This window comes from Petaurus breviceps, unplaced genomic scaffold (genome assembly GCF_028583685.1).
Source record: "Petaurus breviceps papuanus isolate PSGF00001 unplaced genomic scaffold, PetGlider_PUasm1.0 582, whole genome shotgun sequence".
NCBI classification, from domain to species: domain Eukaryota; kingdom Metazoa; phylum Chordata; class Mammalia; order Diprotodontia; family Petauridae; genus Petaurus; species Petaurus breviceps.
Genome location: NW_027186390.1, coordinates 5,520,722 through 5,544,464, shown reverse-complemented (window position 1 = coordinate 5,544,464; position 23,743 = coordinate 5,520,722). Strand labels below are relative to the sequence as shown.

General features: G+C 39.2%; 1 protein-coding gene across 6 annotated transcripts in view; it reads left to right on the top strand.

Annotated features, from left to right (window-relative positions):
- Window positions 1–23,743, top strand: part of RREB1 (ras responsive element binding protein 1) — a 149,271-nt gene that overhangs the window by 73,461 nt on the left and 52,067 nt on the right. For all 6 annotated transcript variants that reach the window (XM_069103534.1, XM_069103531.1, XM_069103535.1 and 3 more), the window contains exons 5-6: window positions 1,945–2,034; window positions 3,100–3,263. In XM_069103534.1, the coding sequence (XP_068959635.1) occupies window positions 1,945–2,034; window positions 3,100–3,263 (254 nt within the window). The remainder of the gene's footprint in view (window positions 1–1,944; window positions 2,035–3,099; window positions 3,264–23,743) is intronic.

Sequence of the window (23,743 nt, the reverse complement as noted above, 5' to 3'; positions counted from 1 at the left end):
TAATTTATTTTGAGGAGGGTGTTGTTAACATTCATTTGTATGGGGAAAGGTTGGATCATTAATGACTAACCATCATTAGAAGAGTCTTAGGAGAGAATTTTTATTCTTCATTTTTCTATATAAAATCAAGCACAAATTTTTGGAAGTCTCTTTTATGTCTTTGAAGCTGATCCTTCTTAAATGACATAGGATAGATGGTTTGTGGGAGAGTGGAAATGGGGTTAGGAAGAGAGGAGATCTTTGATTTCATTGAGAATTCCCAGAGGATTCTCCCTCTATCAATTAAGGTTGGCACCGGCAGAGTCTAGAAGAGTTGTGGGGGGCACTGAATGGTTTCCTTATGTCCAAGGCTCTCCCCCATTCTTAAAAAAATGTCTCTCCTAGCCCACACCTAACTTTCTAGACTTTTTGGATGTTATAAACTGTGATCTGACCACTTATTCATGGATACTTCATCTCTCACATCTGCCTTTGCATTGGCCATTTATAGAGATGCTTCATAGAGTCCTTTTCTTTTAAGATATATCATCTTCTGCCTGGAGTCTTTTTTCTAGATTCCTTTAACTGCTAATTTACCCTCTTCCCCCCGCCCCCCCCCCAAGTACCTTGTATTTAATTACTTGATATATATATATATTTTTTTTATTTATTCACTTATATCCCATCTGTCCTGTATGTATTTTTATATGCATTTCTTGTTTCCACCATCAGTTTATTAGAGTGGCTAGAGATGATCTGGGTTTGGAGTCGGGAAGATCTGAGTTGCATCCTCCCTCAGACAGTAGCTTAAACTCTGTCCCAGTTTCTTCAACTCTAAAATGCAGCAAATAATAGCATCTCCCTCGTAGACCTGTGAGAAACAAATGAGATATATGAGAAGCCCTCAGCACTGGGTAGGCATGACACTGTATAGAGTGTACTGTATTAGTATGGCACCATATAGATACTATTATTAATACTATTATCATTGTTATGTCAGTTCCTTGAAAGTTTCATTTCTCTCTTTGTATGTGGGGTCTGGTATATAGTAGCTGCTTAGTGAATAAATACATATTAATTGAGCATTTTGGGGGGCAGCTAGGTCGCACAGTGAATAGAGTCAGGAGTCAGGAGGACCTGAGTTCAAATCTGGCCTCAGACACTTAACATTTACTAGCCATGTGACCTTGGGCAAGTCACTTAACCCCAACTGCCCTGCTTTCCCCCCTGAAAAAAAAAAAGGAAAAAAAAAACATTTTTATTGTGTTAGGCACTGTGGTAGAAACTGGGGGTACAAAGGGAAATAGCTCCTTGCCCCCAAGGAGCTTACAGTCTATTAGGAGAGACAGACATCAGTATATACAAAATGAATACAAAGGAGGAGGGGCAGAGGAGAGAGGCCACAGGCACTGAAGCAATCACAAAAGCCTTCTCATGAAGGAGGCAGTATTCTGGCGCAGATCTCCAGACTCACTGTCAGCCCTCTGAAGTCACTGAGGATAATCATTCTGAAGCCTTTCCAGTGTTTTCTGAAGGGGCGATATTTTGAGCTCCTGCTGCATGTTTATCTTGATAGTGAATGCTGCTTCAGTCTTAGGAGGGGCCCTTGAAGCAATGGAGAATGCCCTGGATGGAGAGCTAACAGGCTCATGTTGTTTCTTGGCTGTCTGTCTCTGACTTAGTGTGCATCTTTATCAGTTACTTTCCCTCATCATTAAATAGGTTAAAAGTGACTGTTGGTTATAGATTTTTTTTTTTTAAAGAAAAGCCATGTGGTACATAACAGATTTAACCCTGCGTGTACAATATTACTGTCAGTCACATATATAAAGTGCGTGTTTTGGTTGATGTTAATACCAGAATTTCAATTTAAACAAAACCAGTGGTTAACAGATTTATTAAGATATAGGAATGGTGCTGAATAAATAAACATAAGTTATTCTCTTTTTGTGCCTGTCTTTATAGGAAACTAAAGAGGAAAAGTCTTCCTATACTTGTCCTTTGTGTGAAAAGATTTGCACTACTCAGCATCAACTAACTATGCACATTCGTCAGGTATGCCAGACTTTTTGGTCTCCTCTTCCTCAAATGAAGTAGAAAGTATCTCATTTGTAATTTTTAAAAATCATATTTCATTTAATTTGGGGGTTTTTAAGGAATGTTTGAAGTGTGCTCTGGTTTTATCTACTAATTCATTTTGTTTTCCTTTGGGGAAATCCCAGCTTACCTGAAATATCTGTTTTGATTTTTAACTTTCCTAGCAGTGGTAGAAATCATTGAATGCCAGAAAGCCATCATTGTTGATAGAAATCCCTAGGATGGGCATAACTATCTTTGTATTAATTTTGAGACACTTAGCTCAGAACTGTAACGTAACTGTTATGCTTCTTTTAGAGAAATCTGACTTTATCTGGCCTAACTTAAACTTTTCAGTATAGGATGATGGATAAATATTGTAGAAGAGAGCAGTTCTTTTTTTGGAATTGTGGGCCCCCTTAGTAGTCAAAGCCTTTGGCCCCCAAGTTGGATGTAAATGTTTCCTCTTTAAAGAAAAGTTTGAGGAAAATACCTTAGCCCATGTACAGTTTCACTTCCTCTTCACCAGCAGTATCGAGTTGTAAAGAGACAGTATCTAATTGAGGTTAAGCTAGAGGCTGACATGAAGCAACCACCATGATTCTAAAGGCCCAGATTCTAGTATCTGATGGGTAGCTGAGACTCCATCTGTTTTAGATATTCCAAATATGGTCTATTGACATAAACACATACATTCTGCAAGAAGAGAGAGGCTCATAAATTATCCTTTCTCTCGGTATTATTCTGAAAGCAGTGTTTTCAACATGGAAAATGGGGGGGGGGGGCAGGGACATTCAGAAAAAAAGCTGGCAAAAGCCCATCCCTTTAGAGCCAAAATAGAAGTCCATCCAAGGTCCTAACCTGCTTGTTTTGACAGCAGCAAAATCCACCAAACACAAGGAACATGGAGCATAGAAGAGTGTTGGGAGGAGAGTAGATTGTAAGATTTGGGGGAGTTGCTTTATTAAACTTTGTTTTTACAATGGTTCCTTGAATGTTGACAGTGATTTAGAATGACTTTAATAAGACTGTTGCTTTCTTTAGCATAACACAGACACTGGAGGGACAGACCATTCCTGTAGCATCTGTGGAAAGTCTCTGAGCTCCGCAAGCTCCCTGGATCGCCACATGCTGGTACATTCTGGTGAAAGGCCTTATAAATGTTCGGTTTGTGGACAGTCCTTCACGACCAATGGAAATATGCACAGGTGAGTCTTGAGATGGACTGGGTGGCCACCTGATTTCTGGAAGGAGAGTGAAGAATGAGTTTTCTCCTACCTCTCCAAAGGAAGCATGATGCATGTTCTCTCCCCAGAGAAAGAAGTCTTTAGCTCTCTTAAGTTACCTTGACAATATTCTTGATGTTCCACTGCTAATATTTTTGAACACAGACACGATCTCACATACACACTAAGGACTTCATCTAACCTAGAGCACGTGGGCTCAGTCTTTACCTCTTCAGAGCTCAAATAGAAGAAGCATTCCATTGTGCTGTTTGAATTTTCTTTGTGAGGGTGCCAGTGGTGGGCTGTTTATCAGAAAAGTGTAGCTCTAAGTATGAATACTTTCCTCCCTTTTGCCTTGTAAGTATTTGTGTATACCCATTAGATTCTCTTCGAACTCTTAATCTTTCCTTGCCAAGTATTTCCAGGCCCTTTCAATAAATGGTTAACTGGAATAGTTAGTATTAGAGCAGTAGAACAGGATGAAATAAAGAAAAGGAAAAATATCTTGGCTACATGTCAGAAAAGCACTTCCTGATAGTGTGATCCACCAGACTGCTGCCTGGGAAGTGGGAGTGACTAGTGTGAGGGAATGTTAAGATGATGTGGGGCAGACAGCTTGAAAATACAATTTAAAACATCATCTCCATAGACTCTCTTAGGCACAGACATTCACTTTTGGTTTTTTATTTTGTTTGGTTTTAATGAACCTGATCTCAGTCTTAAAAGATAATTTCTCCCATTCTAAACACTACTAAGAGGTTTATTTTTGGTGCACAAAGGTAATCTTATCATGCCAACATCACTCGTCTGCGATGTTCTCTTTCTCTTTATCTGAATTTGAATAACCTGCCAAAAGTCACAGAGCTTTTGGGCCATGTCTGAGGCAATATTTGAACTCATGTGCTGTACCAAATCCAAGCCTAGGCACAAGGTGATCTTGTATTCTGTATGCCTTTTTTTGTTCAGTTGTGTAACTCTAAAGTGATCTGCTGCAGAATGTTATCATGTCTGCCTGTTCATTCTCATACTTTAATCTAGAATACCCTCAATTTTGGCTACAGTATTTTTGTGTCAAGTAATTTTGTAGTAAGAATGTTGATTGATGATGGATGGTCTTTTTTTTTTTTTTCTGTCTCATAAACTTTGCAGTGAGATGACCAAGTATCTCATGAAGTACTTTATCATTTCCCTTGGTTGAACAATAAAACCAACTTCATTCTCCACCTACTTTATTTGCCTCTTCAAGAAAGAAATTCAGCCATCTTTTTATTTATCTGCAACTTTCCTTTTGTTTTCTAGTTTCATTCATACCAGTAGATATTTGTTTCTCCCGAACTATATTTTTTTAGTCATTGGACGAGGATTTCACATTGAATATGCTAGTCAAGTAGCATACATGCCTACTGTGTGTCAGGCATTGTGCTAAGCTTTAACTATTCTCTAAGGATTAATAGGGAGTCTATAATGCTTTCTGATTCTTGGTCCTTTTTGCACCCCCTCCCTCTTTTCTTTCACCACTATCACAGTCACTATAAACATAGCTCCATTGAGGTCCTTTTTAAAGATTTCCTTTGTGTCATGCTTAGCTGTGCCCAAAGAACTCATCACTTAGGGGCCACCCTATTCTATGATGATACACAAGGACCACAATCTAAGCCATATTATGTTATGATGATGATCATTATTATCATTAAAACTGGTCAGATCTTGTGCTCCTATAGCATAGGCCTTGAGGCATAATGACATGGCAGAGTAAGTTTTGTGGGGGTGATGTTTTGATGGGGGTGATGTGGGGGTGATCTTTTCATATCTTTTATATAGTCATCAGGTTTTCAAAACTTTTCTTTTCAATAGATCTGTTCAGTTGATAAAATCTATAAAATTAATGGTCGAAGCTTACTTAGGAATTTTGAAGAACATATATCAATTGATTTATTTTGATGGTAGAGATTGTGCAACTTCTGGTTCCTCACAGTCATCTGTCCATATTTTGCTAGCAAGGTCCAGAGTTTCCATGGTGAACTCAGAGAGTTTCATTTCAGGTACCCTTAGAGGGCTTCACAACCTTTTAATAGCTAGGCATCGGTGCAGAATTTCAGCTCTAGATATTGTTTCTCTTCCCTTATTTTTACCCAGGTTAACTACTGGTTTTTAGTGTCCACTGTGATGTGAGCCTTCACTTTAGACCTTTCTTGGGAGATGGTAGTTGTAGGCACTTGTTTTTCATTTTGTTTTATATTTGTTTGGGGGCACTTTTCATACACTTGTCTTTCCTGGTATTTTCTGTCTTCTTTCACTGATTAGTGCAGGTTTTCAAGTGTAGAACCTGCCTTTCAGAAGGACCTTGTTGTATCTTGACTTCTAGATGGGTTGATGTTTTCATCAAAGAAGGTGCTTTCTCAGTGATGGAGCTTGCTGGCCCATCCTAACATTTTATCCTGTTTGACTCTTGATCCATGATCTTCCATAAATTTCTCCTAAGGGGTTTCCGTAATGAGCTGGGGGCTCACTTGTGGATTTCTAGAGATTACCTGGGTACTAGTGGAGCTCATGGCCAGTTACCCTTCACTTTCTCTGTGTGACTGGTCTAGCTCCTTTTCCAGTCCCACCTCTTTTTTTTTTTGCTTTTTGGAGAGAGTAATACAGGGCAGTTGGGGTTGCGTGACTTGCTGAAGGTCACACAACTAGTAAGTGTTAAGTGTCTGAGGTCAGCTTGGAATTCAGGTCCTCCTGAGTCCAGGGCCAGTGCTCTATTTACTGCGCCACCTAGCCACACTCCCACCTCTTTCTTATAATGTCTTTTACCTCTCTCTCTCTCTCTCTTTTTTTTTTTTTAAGCAATCGGGGTTAAGTAACTTGCTCAAGGTTACACGTCCAGTTATTTCTGGGTGTGGTGCTGAGTATCTGAGTCCGGATTTGATCCCCAGGTCATCCTGACACTGGGGCCAGTGCTCTTACTCACTGAGCTACCTGGCCGCCCCTAAGCAATTGGGGTTAAGTAACTTGCTCAAGGTTACATGGCCAGGTGTTTCTGGGTGGGTGCTAAGTGTCTGAGCCCGGGATTCGATCTGCAGGTCTTCTCAACACTGGAGCTGGTGCTCTTACTCACTGTGCTACCTGGCCTCCCCCTTTACCTCTCTCTTATATGCATTTGCTACATGCTGGATTCTGCTCTCGCACCAGTTCTTTTACAAGATAACCTGAAAAAGCAGTTTCTTTACACTATTAGTCAAATTTCTCCCCAAACATCACTGTATGTAGAAAAAAACCTGATAGACCATGATTAAGTTTAAATTAAGTGGAGCTGGGGCAGCTAGGTGGCGCAGTGAATAGAGCACCAGCCCTGGAGTCAGGAGAACCTGAGTTCAAATCCAGCCTCAGACACTTAACACTTACTAGTCATGTGACCTTGGTCAAGTCACTTAACCCCAATTGCCCTGCCTTTCCCCCTCTAAAAAGCAAAAAAAAAAAAATAAAGTTAGTGGAGCTGGGTCCTGTGACATCAGCATCATTAAGAAATTCCACTAATTTTTTTTTAACACCTTGTATTTTGACTTTAAACCTCCAGAAACATCATGACACACAAAGAACACAGGGCTAAGAACTCTTGGGTTCTAGGTTCTTTCCAGCTCTAAGAATTAAAATCTTTTATTATTCTGTTTTGCAAGTACCACCATGGAGCTGAGCGGAGTTCACTAGATCTAGTCAGCTCCAGTTCACACAATCCTCTGTATCTTATGTCTTCCTCCATCTTGGCCATCTGGACATTGGTCATGCTGCTACATGTATATTCTCCCTTCCCAGCTCATACTTTGGTCTGCTGAGTTCATGGCAGTAAGCTGCCCTTCATGTTAACTCACCAGCCTTGTGGTTCTCTTCCCTTGCCCCCTTGAATGAATGCTTCCTGGGGTAAGGACTGTGTCTCTCCCTTTGTCCTTATGTCACCTGGCACAGTGCCTGCAAATAGGAGGTACTTAATAAAGACTTGATATTCATTAAAATCCTGTCGTTCAGTATTTACTCCAATCTTCTGCATGTTATTGCCCTGTACTGGAAAGATCGGTTGATGAAATCCCTAAAAGACCTCATTATTTATAACTTATCATAATATTTTCTGAAAATGAACTATTTTTAGTTGCTTTTTTGATACTTTAGCAACTACCCGTCCTACAGAGTAAAACATTCGTACTCCTTTCATTCATTGCTCATTGTTGTGTATATAAGTTTTGTTTTTGTTTTTTGAGGAAAAAGTGACTTTGCTTGCAGTTTCATTGTCAGAGGATCATAGATTTAAAACTGGGCAATGTTAGAGGTCATGTGGGTCACCTTCACTTTACAGGAAGATTTGCGTGTGATTGAACATGTATAACCTATATCAAATTTTTTACCCTCTGGGGTGGGGGAGGAAGGTAAGGGAAAGAGGGAGAACTTTTGGAACTCAGAATTTTAAATGAATGTTAAAATTTTTCTTTACATGGAATTGGGGAAAAGATAAAATGTTATTTAAAGAGAAAGAATCGCTAAAATTCACAGTCTCTTTCCACCACATTGCCCCCTACATGGCCACTCTTTGGTAGATGCTAGTTCAACCTAATTATGAATGAGGAAAGGCTCAGTTGTATTATCAAGACATGGTGAAATGAAATACAATCAAGTTCTAGGTTACCAAAAAGGCAGACAGTGTTTTTCAGTGAGGTAGAATATTTTCATCGTTTGTGTTTAGCATTTATGAAACACCCAGTTTATTATACTTGATTTTACTCTAATAAGAAATTTAACAAATGATGCCCTTTGCTGGAATGCCTCATGGTATTTTTAAGTTAAAATACATTTCACAACAATAAAAACAGCAGCTACATTTTAATGAATACTTGAGTGGATGATCCTTTGTTATATTTTTATGCAAAACAAGAGATACCGTTTTAGAAAACTTGGTCACTTTAGATGTAGGAAAGAAAAGGAAATTTAGCAAAAAAAAGTTGAAGGGAAAAGTATTAGATTTATTACTGAGTCCTGGTGCAGTTTTAATAGCTGCCACTTCCCTGTCTGCGGATTCTGAGGCTTCGTAAATCCTGCAACCAAAGTCTTGCTAATCTCATCATTTGGTTCCAGGGCAGGAGAGTGAGTTTGCAATCAAGTACAAATCCATATATCATAAATACAGTAGCACCAATTTCTGGTTTCCAAAAGTTCTTTTATCAGTCACTCCCATATAAATTTTTTTAAAATATATTTAATGATACTGGTCTTCCAAAACAAACTTGAGAAACTGAGCCAGAACCCTTTGGTAAAAGTCGTTTCAAGGGAAAAGTACAGCAGTGTCTAGTTTGGAAATATTTTTAATTCACAGAACTCCCGAGACTGCTAGTTAGTAGGCCCATCAAGAGACAGCAACACAAAAGAGACAGACAACTCGGCATAAATCTTTGAGATGGTGTCTTCTTTCAGATACTTTTATAGGGTGGAGAGAGAAATAGTAGTTTATATTCGTCTTGCCTCTTTTAAAAAATGAGACTTATGTGCTGGGAGTGGGAAGGGGGAGATAAAACCAATCTACAGAAATGGTCAGGATGTTGGCAGTAGCAGTCAACCACAACCGACTTCTCAGTTTTATTCTGTATGGAAGAAAATCATGTTCTCTTTCTCACTGTTTCATCAGAAAGGAATAAAGAGGAAGGAAAAATGTCTTGGAACTACTAATTATTTAGTAGCTACTGAGGCCTCAAAGGATGCGAGTAGATGATGAGAGAGTGAGTAGGAACAGTGACTGAGGTGTTCAGAGGAAATATTTGCTGTGCAGAAATGTGCCCTGTTTGATGATTACTGTTACTTTGAGAGTCTGCTTTGAGCACACCCACCTCCCACTGAAGGCACAGAATTGGCCAAACCTGAAACTGAGCTGCCTTCGTCATGTTGAACAATGGCCTCCTCAGGATGTAGGAGCAGCCAAGGAGGGTCATTGCAAAGGGAAGTGGAGAGTCATTCCTTGCCCTCAATCCCCATAGTGAGTAAGGGCCTTGTGAACTCACTTTATAGTAATACCAAGTTTCTGAGTACAAGTGAGGACAGCCTGTAACTTGTTCTGGTGTTCGGTGTTTCTAAAGGGTGGAGATGACCACTGAACAGTCCCCGTCAGATGCATCTTGAAACAAGAGTCTCTTAATCATCAGGTGCCTGATTCACTTACCATGTGTTTCTGAGGGAATGAATCAGGTCTAGCCACAAGGGGAAAAACATTCCTACTTAAAAAAAGAAAAAAAAAAGGTACTGGGTCATTAACAGGGCTTCCCCATTTATGTAGTTTTTTTTCTCAAGATGAGGAGGTGGGGGAGAGAATCCATGGCAAATTAACTTTAAAAGCAATTTAATTTCTAGATACAGTAAAAAGCCAGTGGTTTTGTTTCCATGTGTTTTTCTTTAAGAAGAGATGAATCATCTCAAAAAGTGATGTCTTAGGTCTCATGGAATAATGCTAGGGACTCACACCTACATCAGAAAATGAATTTCATTTACAGAGTTATATTATGTCCATTGAGCAAATTCTGGTTGATCAGAGTTTTGTATGTATACACAAATAAGTTCATAGAAATTTCAGTGCATGACTGTAGACAGTCAGTAGTGTTTGTTGAGATTTGATTTAATTTCAGGATGATGACCCTGAGGCAATGTAACTGACAGTCCACTGAGGCAACCAGAACCCAAACCCCATACAATAAATTAAGGAACCCATGAGGATTTATTGAGTTTGCCAGCAAGGGGGCCCCACCCACCCGGGTGGAGACTTCTCCAAGGAACAAAAGGACAAAGTTTACATTAACTTTCCATTTAGATTGTAGATGAATTAGGTGTAGGATACCTTAGGACTGGACAGGGCTGTTGCTGAGGGCTTCGGGTAGGAATAAGGGAGGCAATATGCTTTGATGGAACAGGCCTATTGCTGGAGACAAGTAATATCAAAAACCCTTCTTCACCTTAGCTTTTTTTTTTTTTGCTTTTTGGAAGGCAATTGGGGTTAAGTGACTTGCCCAAGGTCACACAGCTAGTTTTGTGTTAAGTGTCTGAGGCGAGATTTAAACTCCTGACTCCAGGGCCGGTGCTCTATTCACTGTGCCACCTAGGCGCACCCCTTAGCTATCTTTTTTAACCCTACCATGATAGATAGGACCGCCCTTGATGTTGGACCAGTGAGGGGGAAGGGACTGCAATACGAAATACAACACAAACAGGGTCAAGCTCTGCTATCCACTGTATGTCCTGACACATTTTTTTTGTGACACAAGATTTGGGACAAGGTTGGGAATCCCATGTATTTTTCTGGTTAGCAGCTGGATCATACTAGTGAATCTAGTTGTAACATACCTGATAACTAGTTTACCCTGAAGAGAATAGAAAGATAAAAATCTCTTTTCCATAGAAAATGTTTATTAATTTCTTGGTTTTTGTGCCTTTACAAGATGCTCACATTGCTTATATCTATAGTTATGAAAGCTGTGAGGCTCAGAGTTTGTATTCCAAGTACATTGACACCATGTATTGCCACCTAAAGGAACCACTGGTTAAGTGCTGGAAAGTATCATAGAGGCCACCTAGTCAACCCCATTTTGTTTTAGGTTGTAGCAGGTAGTAAGTGGCACAGATGAGTTTGAATCCTAGGCCTGTTAACTCCCAAATCCAACACTCATTCCATCGTACCTTGGTACTTTATATGTTGGGGGGGGTATTATTTGCCTTTTTAAAAAACCATTTAGATTTTTAGAAGTTTTCAGAAAAGTCAAACAATTAAGATACATGTAGATACATGTTCTCAGTTTCAGCTTAATAGGACATGGGACCAAGGAATTCAAAGTTTATTAAACTCTGTACCTTCCACAAAATAGGCCTGTTTTCTTACCAAGTATCCTCAGTATGCTTGCATTGAGCAAACCCAATGTCCTGAATCTGAATTCCCTTTTCTTGCCCCTAGGGGTTCTCTTTTTTTTTTTTTACTGGAGCCTGACCTTGACCTGACTTGTGATGACCTTGCCAAAGGGTCAGACTGTTTTTCATGGTCTGATGTTATTCAGACATCCTTTTCAGGGTGTGATACTTTAGAATAATTCTTCCTTCTCATATTTCAAAACTAGATGATAGGTTACTCATATTCATTGAGGGCTGGAGGATGGATTAGATAAGAATTTTAAAGTGATTTTTTTCCCCTCATGAAATGCTTTACTGTCAGTAGTATCTAAACTTGAAAGTTAAGAATTATTTTACATTAGTTGCCAGTTGCTGTAGTTGTTGGTCCATTTTTATGTTTGAATGATCTGCTTTTTCCTTAAGTATCTTTAGTCATTTAGAATGGTCCATTTAATATTTTTTTTAAAACTTTTTTCTATATAACTATCTATAACTGGTGTTGACATTTTAGAGTTAGTGTCCCATATAATTAGATTTCAGAAAGATTCACAAAGCCATTCCACAGTACCATGTGATTTTGAACTTAGTTACTTCACAGATTTTGGTCTTGTTTATAACTAAACACTGTTCTTCATCCCTTGACATAATTTCTAGAATATACCAAGTGTTTGTAGTTTTTTTTCTCCATGTCCTCTCTCTTTCTGCCTTGCATTCTCCCCCCCCATCCCCACACACATGCATATGTCTCTCTCCCACAACACACATATATTCCACATTCCCCTCCCCAGAGGAAGATAGGTAGCAAAAGTATCCTTTCAAATACAGACTGTACAGAAATTTTGGCAGACATTAGGGAAGCCTTTTTAAATGTAATTAGCACTAGGTACAGCAGTAAAACTTCTAGTGACACGGCAGCAATATTTAGAGCACCCATGCTTGCTGGTACTTGAAACAGCTGGCCAGCTGTTCAGGAGAGAAACCAGGTCAGTGAAAGGTGTGTGTTTGGGCCTAGGGATGATGGATGATGACTGCTGTCAAGTATTCAGTGTATAACACACCCACCTGTTTTCCCCCATCATTCCAGTTGCTTGATGTCCTGGGAATTTTGAAGTTCCTGATGGTGTGTTTGGTTTAGCTTAACAATAGATATTTACCATAGGAGGAGAGCCTGGTTTTCCGTGTTAGGTCAGAAACTTTTCAGTAGACTGGCTTCAATTTTACCTTACCACATACGTGTCTTGCTTTATGAGTTGGATTCCCTACCCCCTCCTTCCCTCCTACCACCACTACCTTTGTTTAAATATCCAACCTGTCCAACCTGTTTGGGCTGAACAAGCTAGTGCTAGCAAACATCATAATGTACCCACTCATTGTCAGCTTTTTTTCCCTCTGGTTTGTTAAGAAAGGTCATTAGAAGCAAAAAGTTCTTCATCTAACATTTTCCTTCTCCCCCTCCCCAATTAAGGGGAATAAGATATAGTCTTAGCATTTTGTTTGATGGAATTGGGTCTCTATTTGACCTTGCACAAGTATAGCTAATGAATATTTTTCCTCTCCTTTCTCTGAGAACTCTGCTGTTTAAACTGAGGTTGTTGGCCTTCAGTGTGGAAAAATTCACATTTCCGTAAACTGGCAGTGTCGTTATATAATGGGCTTGTGCCAGGATCTGACTATTGTATAGTAGTAGGTTTTTGTACTTGAATAACAATTCATTCAAGTGTGCCCTTAGTCTTATTTTGATTTTACAGGTGGCAAAACTGAGGTACTGTGAGGTGTTAATTGTGATTAACCTGGTCTTAAACTGAGTCATTGCGGGGGTCTAAAATCATGATCTGGGGCCTCCTGACTATCTGCTTAGCCTTTTTACTTAGTGGGGCTTTTAAATTGCCCTTAATTTCTACATCAGTTTTCCTTATACCAGCTCATTATTTTTGGAGCTACATGTGGCTCATTCCCCAGGATCAGGGTGCTGTCATTTTAGGCAATGTGTCTTCTGTGAAGAAAAAAGGACCAAAACTCCATATGTCACAAAGAAGAAAACAAATAACAAAACAGGTCCTGCCCTCATGAAGCTTACTTTCTAATGTGGACACTGTTAAGAATTTTATAACTGGAAGGGATGCTTGAAATCATTTCATCTAATCCCTATATTTTATAGATGTCTCAAAACAGACTCATTGTGGTAAAGTGATTTGCTGAAGGTCACAAACTAATTAGTCTAGAGCTGGGATTAGGCTTTTCCCCAACCCAGTTGCCTTTCTGCTATTCCCCGTCAACTGCTTACTTGCTGTGTTTCGTTGGCAAGCTTTCTTGTATTTTGAGGGACTGACGGTGGGAGAGCTGACCTGTCTGTCTGTCCCTCCCTGCGATCCTTTCTTTGGGACTTTGTTTTTTTTTGTTTTTGCCCTGTGATTAACAGGGTGTAATACATCGTTTTCTCCCTCCACTGCCTTAGATGCTTTCACTGATGGTTTGTACTTTGTGTTTCTCTGTGGCATATGTCACGTCATTGTGTAGCTCACCGCAAATATTTCTCATGGAAAAAGATTGATGGGCATGGATTCTTAGTCTAGGCTTCCCCCATTCTCTCCTCCCCCCTTTTTTAAACCTATTTTAATGCTTTTCCTCCGTTTCTCTCCTACCATTCTGAATGTAGCTATGTGGTTTTTCATCTTTTTTACAAATTCTAAATTATTAAGTGCTTTATTTTGAAGGTAGAGTTGTCCTCTGAGACTTAATTTTCAGAATCTTGATAAATGCATAGGTGAATAAAGCATAGGCATGATGTCTCACTTGAATGTGGTAATGGGTTGATTGTCTCTGAAAGGTCCCAATCAGTGTAGGCTCTAGTATCACGAGAAAGGAAAAAGACACCAAGGACCTTTTGTGATCTCAGTCCACCAGATCTCCATTACTTGGTTTTCCTACTTGTTTTACCTTTAATGTTGCCTTGGGGAATTGATTTTACGTCTACGAAATAAAGGACTTAAAGTCTCTGGGGTCTCCACCATCTCCAAATGAGTTCTGTGAGTTTAGGGAGGAAACCTGTCACTAACAAGTAATTGGGTCCAGTGAAGATTAAGACGATTGCATAAATATGGAGAACAATAACAAAAGAGGAAGAAAGGGGAACCTCAGAAATCATCTGGTCCCACTTTCTCATGTTATGTTATAGGAAACTACGCCTTCGGACACTTGTAATTGTCCACAAATGAATAGAAAGAATGCTGAAAGCCTTAGAGCACCTTCAGCCCCAGGCTAGAGTCTAAGGAGGGAAGAATCTATTCTTCTATTCTTCCCTGGTGAGACTCTCAAGCTTCCGGCCAGTTAGTCCAACCTACTCTTTGACAGTTGAGCAAAGTAAGGTGTGGAGAGAGGTAAAAGTGAGTTGCCTAAATATTAAATGACTGAACTAACATTTTTACCCAGATCTTCTGACAAAACATCCATGGTTCTGTCCTCATGTTCCGAGAGAGGATATTAACACATTCTGAAAGAGCAGCCAGGGTCCAGAAAATGACCTGAGGAATAATTGAAGGTGCTAAAAAATGTTTCACCTGAAGAAGTAAAAACTTCAGTAAGGAATATAAGGGTCCTAAGATATTTGTAGGGTTGTTGTAAGAAGCATGAGAGTAGACTTCTTTGTTGCTCTGGAGCAGGAATTCTTAACCTGGGGTCCATAAACTTGTTTTTTTAAAAAGGTTTTGATAGTTATACTTAATCGTAATATTTTTAAAAATTATATTATGTATAATATATAAAATTATTATTTATTTTACACATTTGCCTTATTCTAAGAAGGGGTCCATAGACTTCTGCAGAATGACTCATGATACAGAAAAAGGTTAACTCCTGCTTTAAAGGGATGGTTTTTAGAAATCATGGGGAAGGTATCTTTATATTATTTTGTTATTATGCAGACTTCATTTTTCAACTTGTCCTGCATTCTTCTCCAAGATCAGTCCCTTATAACAGAATTTTAAAAACAAAAGTTCTACAAAACTAAATAGCACACCAGCTAAATTCAACATTGTGTGGCGTTGCACAACCGTAGTCCAGACTTGTGCAAAAATGGGAGAAAAGTGCAAAGACTGAACTTTTTTATAAGTAGACATATCGCTGACCCATGGAACTGGAAGAAATAATTGAAGCAGAATGGGCTTCTATGTAGAATAAGGTTTCCCACTACTAGAAATATTCAGTCAGTCAGTAATTAAACCATCTACTATGCATATGGCTTTAAGCCATAACACTACAAATTGTGCTAAATTCTGAGGATGCAACTAAGGGGAAGAAATAAAAGACATTCAGGTGGAATGTAAAGTCAAGAGTCTGGAGGGCTAAAGTCATCCTCTTCTGCCATTGTCAATCCTACTCATACATGGCATCCCAGGAAGAAAAGAAGTCAGAAACTTGTGACACTCAGATTTTTCAACAGGAGGAAAAAGTAGAAACAGCAGGTTCTCTTCTGTATTACTCACTTAAACCTTACCAGGGTATCTAGGAATGTTGGGATCCGAAGTATACCATTGAGGTATATCACTTTCAAATAGCCTGACAAGGTTATTGTAGGGAGGATTTTGTTGCACTGTGTTGTGTGGAAGGTTGACCTAAAGACCAGTCTTGAAGTAGGCTTAATTTTAATGTGACGATGATGTTTATGGGTTTTTTGGAAGAAGTATTGTAATATTGATTTTCAGACAGGCTAGTGATGCTCAGGAGGTGGCAGATATGTAGAATAAAGGGGATATTTTTACAGAAAACAAAAGTAGGCCCAAAAAAATGGCAGGAATAGGAAAATACAGGCCAATGAAGTGCAAATGTGTTGGATACCAAGGAGTAAAGGTAGGCCTACTCGACATGGACCATAAGTGATTTTTCTTAACACAGGGGCTAATTGCCACTTCCCAACTCCCTCTTCACCAGAGTTCATACTGATTTGTATTTCTCATCTCGCTCCAACAGTCATTACCTGTACATGTTCTTACCCCCATGCTAATGCAAAGTCAAAAGCAATAATTGAATCTTTCTTTTACAATCACCATCTTTGGCATATCAAGAAAGAAAGACATCAGCAGCTTGTCATAGAACTTTCTATAGGCTCAAATCGAGGTCTGATCCAAGAAGGTTTGGGGACTGGGAATAGTGAAGAGAACAGGATTGCTAGGGAAGGACCCCGGAGGAGACCACCCTGAAGGGGCTGATTGAGAGGAGTGTGCATACTAATAATAGTTTCAGAAGCCAGAATGTATCTACCCAAAGCGCTTGAAGGAAAAGATTTTGTTCCTCTGGAGGCTCACAACAAAGCCTGAAAGTGATGTGATATGCTTGTGGTACAGCTTGATTTATGATGTATCTCAAAAGTCTAATTTGTAACCCAAGATTCCCTGACACTCTGGTAAAGCTTCCTTGTGCACTTGAACTAGACATGTGCTGTACATTAATGAACAAAATGGGAAGGGACTCTTGCTTTCTCTATTTTTTTCCATTGCTCTTAAAGGTAGAGGTAGTGGGGTAAGGCAAGGACCTAAAGATTCAATCTTTTTTCTTTTTCTAAAATTTTTAAAAATAATTAATTTATTTTTAGTTTTCAACATTGACTTTCATAAGTTTTACATTTTCTCCCCCTCCCTCCCCAAGATGGCATGCAATCTGATATGGCTCCACACATACATTCCTATTAAACACATTTTCACATTAGTCATGCTGCATAGAAGAATTTAATGAATAGGAGAGACCACGAGAAAGAAAAACAACAAAAAAGAAAACAGTCTGCTTTGCTCTGCATTCCCACTCCATGGTTCTTTCTCTGGATGTGGATGGCATTTACTATCATGAGTCCTTTGGAACTAACTCTTTTAGGTCCTTGCATTTCTGAGAAGATCTAAGTCTGTCAGAATCAGTCATCTGTACACTGACTTTCTGTGAACAATATTCTCCTGGTTCTGCTCACTTCTCTCAGCATCAGTTCATATAAGTCTTTCCAGGATTTTTGAAGTCTACCTGTTCATAATTGAGTTCATGATTCAGTCTTGATGGAGAATTTCCTCTTCACCATTTTGAACTACCAAGGACTTGAGATCATTTAATCCAGCACCCTCAATTTGTAGATAAATACATTTGTAGATCGATCCCTGCTTTGTTCCACATTGCATTTTGTGTTGCAGGAATAAAACCAGAAATGAATGACACATCTAGCCTGCTTATGAATTTTGCCAGGGTCTTAATTTTTTTAAAAATTGGGGTCAAGAGTGAGATCAGTTTAATTCACTGGCATTATTCAAGTGAATTTTTCCAGTATCATCATAGCCATTTGACTAGTAGAGATGTTCCCACAAAGAGCCCTGTACACATAGCAATCAGACACAGCCAAAGGGTAGGGAAATCTCTCCTTGGGACTTACGGCATCTTGCTAGGTTGACTTCTGGATTTTTAGTCATCAGAGTAGCGTACGTCATAGCCCAAGCTCTTGGCGCTGCCAGGCTGACCTGCCTGCTGAATGAGCATGACTGGACTAGCACAACACTTGAATTACTAGAAGGTGCCTTTCAGTCAGTTGGAGAGCATAGGTGGAACAGCACTGAGAAGCTCTTCCTTGGCTGCTGTCCTTCAGCTGCACCCCTCCCCTGTCACTCACTACTCAGGCCGTTCTCCCCACCTCTCCCAGTGACAGCTCCATCTCATTGGTTGTTAATTTTAATCAAGCATTTCACACAAACACCCCCTCTCCACTCTGCTGCTCACCTTTATTCTCAGAAACTTTTCTCCAAAAACATGTAGGCTTTTTTTTCCTATGGGCAGAAAGGTAGATTGTATGGCTAAAATATTTTCTCTTATTCTCGTGTTCACCTGGCCTCTGCTAGTGTTAACAGAAGACTTTGTTGGGGAGGGGGATCTGGGGGAAGTTACTGTCAGATGAAAAGGGAAATGTAGTTATAATCTGTTAAAACTTGTTTGAACCTGTTGAATTCAGTTCAGTGGGTCAGTTGTATAGTTTTTTTGCCCACTTGTCATGTGGTATATATTTTGACTGATGATAAATGGAGCTTTTTTTTACTTCCTTCTAGTGTCTCTCAAAATAAATAAAATCATTGGGCCTCTCGTATCATCCATAAGGAAATTATGACCTTAAGGGTTCACAGATACTGGAATTATCTGGCTATCTTTTGAGATGCAGCCTGTGGTTGTAATTAGATGATACCTTAGAAGTATTTTGAGAACCTACCATCAGGACCAATTTCCAGTGGATGATTCCTGATCTTAGTAATATGTTGTTCCCCCAAAGTGTCCAAGGGTTTGTTTTTTGTTTTTTGTTTTTTTGGACCTACCTTCTTCCAGCATCCACCCCCTCCCCAGTTTTGTTGTAATTGTCTTGGTTGAAAAGGAAACTTTGCTGTTTTCTCTCTGTTTGATACTTGGTCTGAAGAATGTATTGGGCGAGGGGCCGCTAGGTGGTGGAATAAAGAGGTTCTGGAGGTAGAAGGACCTAAGTTCAAATATGACCTCAGACACTTAAGTGATTGAAGACACTTAACCCCTCTCCCCTCTCTCTCCAAAAAAAAAAAGGAATACATTGAGCAAAAGGAGAATTCAGTGATTTCAACAGTGAATACTATGGTTTAAAAAAATATAGATGTTCTAGTCTGATGATTGAGGGAAAAGTTAATCTAGGTTATACATTGTACAGTATTTGTTTATGACATTTTGATTGAATGCATCAGAATGATGTACAGCTTTGACTAAATTCATTTTAGCATGGCTTAATCAGTTGATTTAGTCAGTCAACAAACAAGCATTTAGTAAATACCTACTATGTTCCTGGCACTGTGTAGGAGAAACTTAGACAAGCTCCTACCTTTGAGGAACTTGAATTGGTGAGGTTAGGGACACTGATGCTGTATGGGTAACTTAGCATTGCTGAGTTGAAAAATAGGTTTAAAGCTTTTGGGTAATAGTGATACAATTCTTTCGAAGCATTTGTTGATGAAGTTTTTCTTGATAGTGTGGTGGATAGAACTTACTATTTCCTATCTCTTCTCACCCCCACCTCTACCCCCACCCACCAAAAAAAGATCTTTATTTTTGAGGATCTCAGAGCAGTTGGTTGTTTGTTATCCTTTGTCAGACCTCCTTGTCTTTGCACTTACTTTACATATTGGTGTTTTGGTGAGTTCTGATAATGTGTTGCAGAAGAATGTTCCCAAGAAGCAGCTGTGAGAGTGGGAATTCCTACACAGTGTTTTGAAGTCTAGAATGTGAGCTTTGTGGGAAAGAATACTAGATCTGCAGTGTGAGTCTCTTGGTTCAAATCACAGCTTTTGCTACTTGTTTGTTACCTTGGGCAAGTCTTAAGTTTTCTGGACCCCCTATTAAGTGAGGAGATTAGACTAGATGAAATTTTGGAGCCCATTCAACTCTAAAGCTGTGATGCTATGATTGCAAATGGAAGGTTTCATGTTGTATAGATGGTTACAGAAAGACAATAGAATTTCCCAGTTGGGGGAGGAATGCTCCTTATTGGAAAATGGGCTGGGAGACAAGGCCTGCCTGTCTCTCTCTGTCTTTGCTTTGGGAAGAACAGTGGATTTTGAGACCAGAACAAAGTAGTTTCACATTCTATTTCTGATAATAATCTGACCTTGGACTAGTCACTGCATGTTTCTAGTGGGGTTGGAGGTTATGATTAGGTCCCTTTCCGTATACTCCTAATCCCTTCTATTTTTATTGTTTTACAGCTTCCTAGTAGACTATGCAGTATTTCACCTCTTCCTACTTTTCTGCTATCGTTACCACCAGTGTCCAGAAATATGGGAAGAATTGATCTTCAAGAAACTAGTTCTCTCTTAAAATAGGGGCCATTTCTCTTGGAGAGCTTATTTTGGTGAACTGTAAGGTGACACAGCTCTAAGATATGAGTTGGGGAGAAAGGTGTTGTTAAGAGCCCAAAACATGTAGGGGTTGGATACAGACTATTCCAATGTTCAGTAAATGCAGAGTGCTTTAGGTAAAAACACAGAAGCATGGCCAAAGAGTGAGTGTGCCTGGGAGCCAGACTGAGAAGGCCTTGACTTATTATGAGAGAGGCTAAATGGGGAACCACAGCTAAGAGCTATAATTAGGCTTGGGAAGGTGGTGATGGTGTAGCCTATCCCTTACCACAATGCCAAGGGTCAAGGCCCAGAACTGGGAATCTTATCCTTTTATGTGTCATAGACCCTTTTGGCAAGCTAATACCTTAATGGACCCTTTCTCAAAGTAATGTGTTTAAATACATACGGTATATAAGATTGGAAAGGAAACTAATTACAATGAAAAATTGTCTTTATATAAACCTATGTAGTATTTCTAAATACCCATCTATTGATCTATCAGTCTATCTATCTAATTCACAAATCCCAGGTTGAGAAGAGCCTCTGGCTTTAGGGAAGGGCCTCTAAATAAAAAAATAACTATTGATGGATGGTTCCTGGAAGTAAGGATTTCAATGCTGTCTGCCTCAGCCCAGAGAGCTATGTAATGTGAAATTGCTCAGGCTGTATCTTTTCCTGAGATTTATTTACACAGTACTAAGGTTTATTGTCTTCTTCAATCAAATGTATACTAAACAGTGTGATGCAATGGAAAGGGATTTGGAATTAGAGGACCTGGTTTTGAATCCTGACTGACCACTCACTGCCTTTATGTCCTTGTGCAAGTCAGTTAACCCTTGTGGACGTCCCATTTCTCATTTCTTAGGACTAGATGGCCTGTGATGACCCTGCTAGCTCCAAACCTTTGTTTCTGTGATCCTGTGGCCTCTAATGGAGAGAACAGTGAGATTGAGTTAGGATTCCAGGCAATAGCCATTCCATTTTGTCACATGGTGTGCTTGGCATTTAGGCGATCAGATTATTATTTTCATTCAGCATGAATGGTGCTGAATCCCAGTCATTCCAGGATTTTATGCAGATGACTAAATGTTCTCTTTCCACTGAAGATGGTGCAGAAGGAAATGGTCTTAAGATATTTAGATTATATAAAGGAGAGAGAGATTTTTTTTTTTAAAGAAAAAGTAAAATTATAATATGTTAATTCCTTTATCAGGCATTTTTCTTCATTACTTTATTTATTGGTTGGACTGAATAACCTGAACTTCTTTCTAATGGGGAAATTCTGTGCTTTTTAGGATAACATTTATTGAATTGAGTGGGGAAATATTTTAAGAGCTTCAACTTTTACATTATCTTTAGTGATTGGGGACCATTAGTTTGACAGTGGTACACCAAAAATTAATTGTAGTAGGAAGAGTCTTGAGGAAAAGAGACCAGTTAGGAGGCTCTAGTAAATTATCAAGTAAGGCAATATAGGCTAGGACTAGAATGGTAATGTCAATGGGAAGAATGCACAAATCCAAGAGATATTTTGCAGCATCAGCAATGTATCAAAAAAAAAAAAAGTAAACTCTCTGAGGGCAGAGACAAATGTGTTCCTCTTTTTTTCTTCTTAATTCCTGATTCTGCAATCTTCCCGTATTATGAAATGTGGCTTCGTGGATTGCTGTGGCCAGTATATATGTATATATAATTTCATGGTCAGTCGAATAAAAGAGTGCCACTGAATTACCTGTAAGAATAGATTCAGGAAAACTAAAGACCAGACTTACCAAAAAGTGTAGAAGTCTTGCCAAGATGGCTTTTTAAAAGTTAAATTCTGAGCAAGGGTATCATGGATTAGAGCTAGAAATGAGCTAAGAGTTTATTTTGTCCAGCCCCTTTTCCAGATGAGGAAATTGAGGCAAAGAAGGGAAGAGATCCCTAAGTTTATACAGGAAGCTTACACTTAGGTACTCTTCCTCCAAATTAAAAGGGAGATAACATGATGTTTACAAATGGCTTAGGGAAATCAAAACCCTTTAATTATTATTGACATTTTCCACTTTAAGTAAAATGAACTTCAATTACAAAGGGTAATGTGAATCTCATTAAGAGTCAACCAGAGTCTCAGATAGTTGAGGATATCATAGAGCTGTTTTAAATGAGTTATTTTTCCAGACTTAGAGATAGTTCCAGAGCAGTGGGGAGAAAAAAGAAAACCTTTCAGTCATATTTCTGAGGAATCATCATGACTGCTAAATGAGCATTATGACTTGAGCAAAGACCTCTCATTTAGGGGTGAGGGGGGCAGTGCTGGGGGGGGACATTCATGGAATCCATCCATCCTTCTACACTACAGAGCAGTGTGCTTGACAGCAGTCTCTGGCAGAATTCTAGTATCTGCTTAATTTGACAGGTGACTTGTGAGCATGGAGAAGGAGTCACTTAGTAGTTAACATGAATCCATTAAGAATATGCAAAACAATTGTTTTTATATACATATATTTATATACATTATTAACTGGATAGGTTCAGGAGAATGCTACAACCTCAATAGTCTGTCTTGATTTCAGCAAAGTGTTTTAACAAAATTTGTCATATCAACGTGGACAAATTTGTCAGCCTTGGGCTGCAAAACACTTGGATTTCAAGACCAGTTTTCCTATCTTACAGATGATGACAGCATGATTAGGTGGATTCACAGCTGCTTGGATAGATTTCCAAAGAGCCACAGTTATTCACATGATTCAACACTTGAAATTTGGGGAAACACATCTTTTAGACCTAAAGCTTAATACAATTGATGGAGTTTTGATTTTTTCTAATTGTCTCTTTCTTCCTTCTGGCCATACTGAGTACCTACTGTTACTTACCATCCTAATAATGCCTTTATCCCATTTATTGTAGAGATTTTGTGAGGATATGAATAGCAATTGTTGGTATGCCAACCTTAAGGAGCTAGCTAATACAGAAAGGGAGACCGGCTTCCTAAGATATATCAGAGCAGATCTAATTTCAGAATTAACTGAAACTGACAGATCTTAGCAGTTAAAATTGGCTCAGGTGTTGAGTGAATTGGACTCAGAAAAGTAGTTGCTGCTATTGGACTGGAAACTTTGGAAAAGCCGATTGCATGTTTTAGCAAACAGCTGGAGAGTTAGCCACACTAGGGTATAACTGGGAATTGGAGGAGGGTATCAAGAATGTTTTTGACCAGTACAGAGCTTGCTAAACCTATAAATGCCCAAACCTTTTTTTCTTTTCCACTTTCACTTTCCTGACATCTTCCCCCCAACCCTTATACGTACATGGCATCTTCTTCCCCTCCCCAGTAAGACAGAGCCGTATGTTAGACCAAATGAACGTTTGACTTTTATGAAGCTAAGAAAGGGACACTAAAGGTGGAAATGGAAAGATGATATGAAGTCTGAAAAAGAAGAGTTTGACTAGCTTTGCTTTATGATATGAAATGCACAGCTTTTATGTAATGAAGCAGGAACTTGGCAGCCTTGGAGCACAGCCTGAGGTTCCTCCCAACTCCCTTACTTAGGAGTTAGGTGACCCCAGATGGTTCATGTAACTAGTGTGAGCCTTATTTTTTTTTTTTTTTGCTTTTTTTGGGGAGGGCAGTTGGGGTTAGGTGACTTACCCAAGGTCACACAGCTAGTTTTTGTGTTAAGTGTCTGAGGCTGGATTTGAACTCAGGTCCTCCTG